General features: G+C 47.9%; 1 protein-coding gene across 1 annotated transcript in view; it reads left to right on the plus strand.

Annotated features, from left to right (window-relative positions):
• Positions 1–90: 90 nt before the first annotated feature.
• The window catches only part of LOC104836991 (chromosome unknown open reading frame, human C8orf59), a 7,093-nt gene continuing 3,837 nt past the window's right edge, over positions 91–3,346 (plus strand). The window contains exon 1 of the mRNA XM_010575833.1: positions 91–240. Within this exon, the coding sequence (XP_010574135.1) occupies positions 121–240 (120 nt within the window). The 5' untranslated portion in view covers positions 91–120. The remainder of the gene's footprint in view (positions 241–3,346) is intronic.

Below are 3,346 nucleotides of genomic sequence, written 5' to 3' on the forward strand. Positions count from 1 at the left end.
GGCACAGCGCCCCCTGCCGGCGCCGCCCAATGGCGGTGCTGGCGGGGGGGGGGAATTGGCGGCTTCCCCGGCGCGCGGCTGTGACGTCAGCCGGGCGGCCGTCGTGGCGGAGCCGCCGCCATGGGGAAGAGCCGGTCTCGGTCGGCGAAGGCGGCGAACGTCTTCCGCATCGCCCGCAGCGGCGCCGTCAAGGCCAAGGCGAAGGGCAAGGCGCGGCCCGTCACCTCCGGGCTGAAGCAGGTGAGTGGCGCGGGGGACGACGACGACGACGACGGCCTGCCGCGGGGTGGGCGCGGTGGCTTCCCGCCGGAGGGCCTCGGTCCCGCCGCGTCGCCCGTAGGCCCCGCGCGAGGCTTCGGCCTGGCGGGCCCGGCCGCTCCCGCGGCGTTTCCTCCGGGCCGGGCTGGCGCGGCCTTTCCTCCCGTTGGGCCTCTTCTGCGGGGCGGAGGAGGCGCTCGTGACTGACTAAGCAGGGCCGCCTTATGGAGAGAACCCTTCTGGGCACGACGTTGCAAAGTGCACGATTTCCACCTGAAAATTAGGCTTATATGTGCATGACATCGTCCTCACGAAGAGAAGCACGAAAAGTTCATTTGACTAATCTCCTGCAGGCATCTGCCACATACGACTTCGAGCTGGTCTCCTTGCGGGGGGTCATTTAGAGAGTATCCAGTAGCATCTCAGGATATCTGTCCTTGGGAATGTGATGCTAAAGACAACATCAGTAGTTCAGTGAGTTTACGTTTACGAGACCACGCTTGCAGCGTCACTGATGGTGTAATTCAGGGTACGGTTTAACAAAATGACTTGATCCAAACCGGGAGGCACAGATACTGCAAAGGGAGGTCCTGCTTCTTCCCGACCCCAGCCCCCTTTAGCAGGCTCCGGCCTCTGTTCCCGCAGCTCTCCTTGATGCTGGCTTGGGAACTCCTCGCATACTAGGTGATTCAACTTGCTAAATCAGCAGAAAAAGCAATTAAAAATGCATTTTGCATTTTTCTGTGCTGGGTTGGTGAGTTGAACAAACTTAATTATGAATGAGTGCAGAGAGAAACATTTTTTGGGTGAAGAACCAGAAAGGATGGAGCCTTTTCTGATCCAGTAGCTCTTTCTTTGTCTCAGCTGTCAAGTAAAACCATGTCAGTGAGATACAGTGAACAGATCTAGGAGTGTGCACTGCCATGTGTTTTACTGTTAATTCCTCTTTTCCACCTTCTTGCACCTTCGATGGGCTGTGATGCTCTGCAGACCCTTCCTGTGAGCTGATTCAACACACTAAAGCAATGGAAAAGTAAACAAGCAAAAATGATTCTGCCCTTTTCGTGTCCAGAGAGCACCACAGCCCAGAGGAGGGACGGATTGGGTCGTGTGACTGGGAGCAATGCAGGGGAAGAGGGATGGGGTTGATCTAAGCAAGAGTTTTACTCTTGGTAGCAGCAAGTCATTATATGGTATCTCCTTCTCAAACCCTGCCTCCAGCCTGAGATGTGTGATCTGCTGAGAGTTCAGCTGGTCCCTCTAGGAAGGCATCTGAGGAAAAAAAGCAGAAGGTTAGTGGCTTATTGTTCCCATTAGATTTAGTTGTAATCTGCTGGGCAGAGTTAAACAGCAGCTCTAAAAAAAGGCCCTTTCAAATTTTCTCCTGCAGGCTAAAGCCACTTGACAAGTTAATCTGGTAGACCGACAGGAATGTAATAAACTGGAAATAAACAACTTCATGTTGCTGGTGTCACATCTCCACTTAGTCTAGAGGGTTCTGTATAATAAAGGGAGAAACAGGTTTAAAAAAAGATATTCAGGAAAAGTCAGTAGCTTATTAGGAGTAAAATTTTATTCTGTGCGTTTGAAGCTGTATTCTTTAATTCATTAAGCCTTTGGGGATTTACTTATCATTAAGCAGTATAGGAAGATGCTCAGAAAAATTTGTTAAAATAGGTTTATTCTTTAATAGAGAAAAGCCCATTGTAACTATTCAAACAACTTTTGATATAGATACACATGCTAGCTATAGGGCCTCTTTCTATGGAGGAGTCCTGCCAGAGTAGCTGAGGATACCAGGCATTAAAACTGACTGGATCCTTTCAGCACCCCTGTGAAGCTGGAAAATGGTAACAAGCCCTGATGGGAAACCTAAGATTTTTGAAAATTGCATTGTCCACAGTCCCATCCACTCTTGATTTGAGTTAGGAGCCGAGTCTGTATTTCTCAAGTCACAATCCAGTTTATTATGAGTTAAAGTGCTAATCTGAGTAGGCTTATTTTATCAGCCTCTTGCCACTGCTTTTTTACTACTGGTTCTCTTGCTCACTTAGAATAAATGGGATTGTTGTTAATGTATACATGCTCTGAAATTCTGGATGCTTTGAAAGCAAAATGAATATGTGTCACCGTTCGTGGTTTGCTTCTGCCTGTGTAAATTGCTGAGAGGTGAATTACAGGGGTAGCCTTTGGAACAGCAGTAGGTATCCTGAAATTTGGGGTTGCCCGAAGACGTATCGGTGTGCTTCTGGAACATTTGCAATGTAATAGGCCATTATTTGGCTACAGTCCTGTTCCAGACTTGGTGCTTCAGAAGCAACGTGTGCTAGGGCTGAGATCAGCTGAACCTTACTTTGCTGCAGCAGTGAAAGAGTCTATGCCCCCTTGTATCCACCCTGCTCCACAGATTGTTGTCCCCAGAGCACAGCACATGTCCATATCTTAGCTCTTCCCCTTTGAAAGCAAGGATCTTTGGTGAAATAACTTACGAAGGCAGACTTGGGCTAGTAAGTGAGGCTGAGGTGTCCAGGGACTACATACACATCCTGGTCTGCAACAGCCGTAGAAGATTCTTTAAATACCATAGCGAAATCTGGTAGACATTGTTGGCCAGACCTATAGTATGAACACGTAGGAATGCAAGGTGTGTTGTTGAAAGGCAAACTACTGGACGAAATTAAAAATAATAGTAAGATCATTTACAAATTGTATTGGGTTTGTGTGTGTTGTGGTTTAACCCCAGCCAGCAACTAAGCACCACGCAGCTGCTTACTCACTTCCTCCTGCACCCAGTGGGATGGGGGAGAGAATCAGGAAAGAAAAAAAAGTAAAACTCTTGGGTTGAGATAAGAATAGTTTAATAGGACAGAAAGGAAGAAAATAATAATGATGATGATAATAATAAAATGACAATAATAATAAAAGTGGAATATAAAAAACAAGTGACGCACAATGCTATTGCTCAGCACTCCCCATACAATGCCCAGTTAGTTCTCAAGCAGTGATCCATGCCCCCTGCCCAGGCCAACTTCCCCCAATTTATATACTAGAACATGATGTGTCATAGTATGGAATACCCCTTTGGCCA

This window comes from Haliaeetus leucocephalus, unplaced genomic scaffold (genome assembly GCF_000737465.1).
Source record: "Haliaeetus leucocephalus isolate CR32 unplaced genomic scaffold, Haliaeetus_leucocephalus-4.0 Scaffold506, whole genome shotgun sequence".
Classification (NCBI taxonomy): Eukaryota; Metazoa; Chordata; class Aves; order Accipitriformes; family Accipitridae; genus Haliaeetus; species Haliaeetus leucocephalus.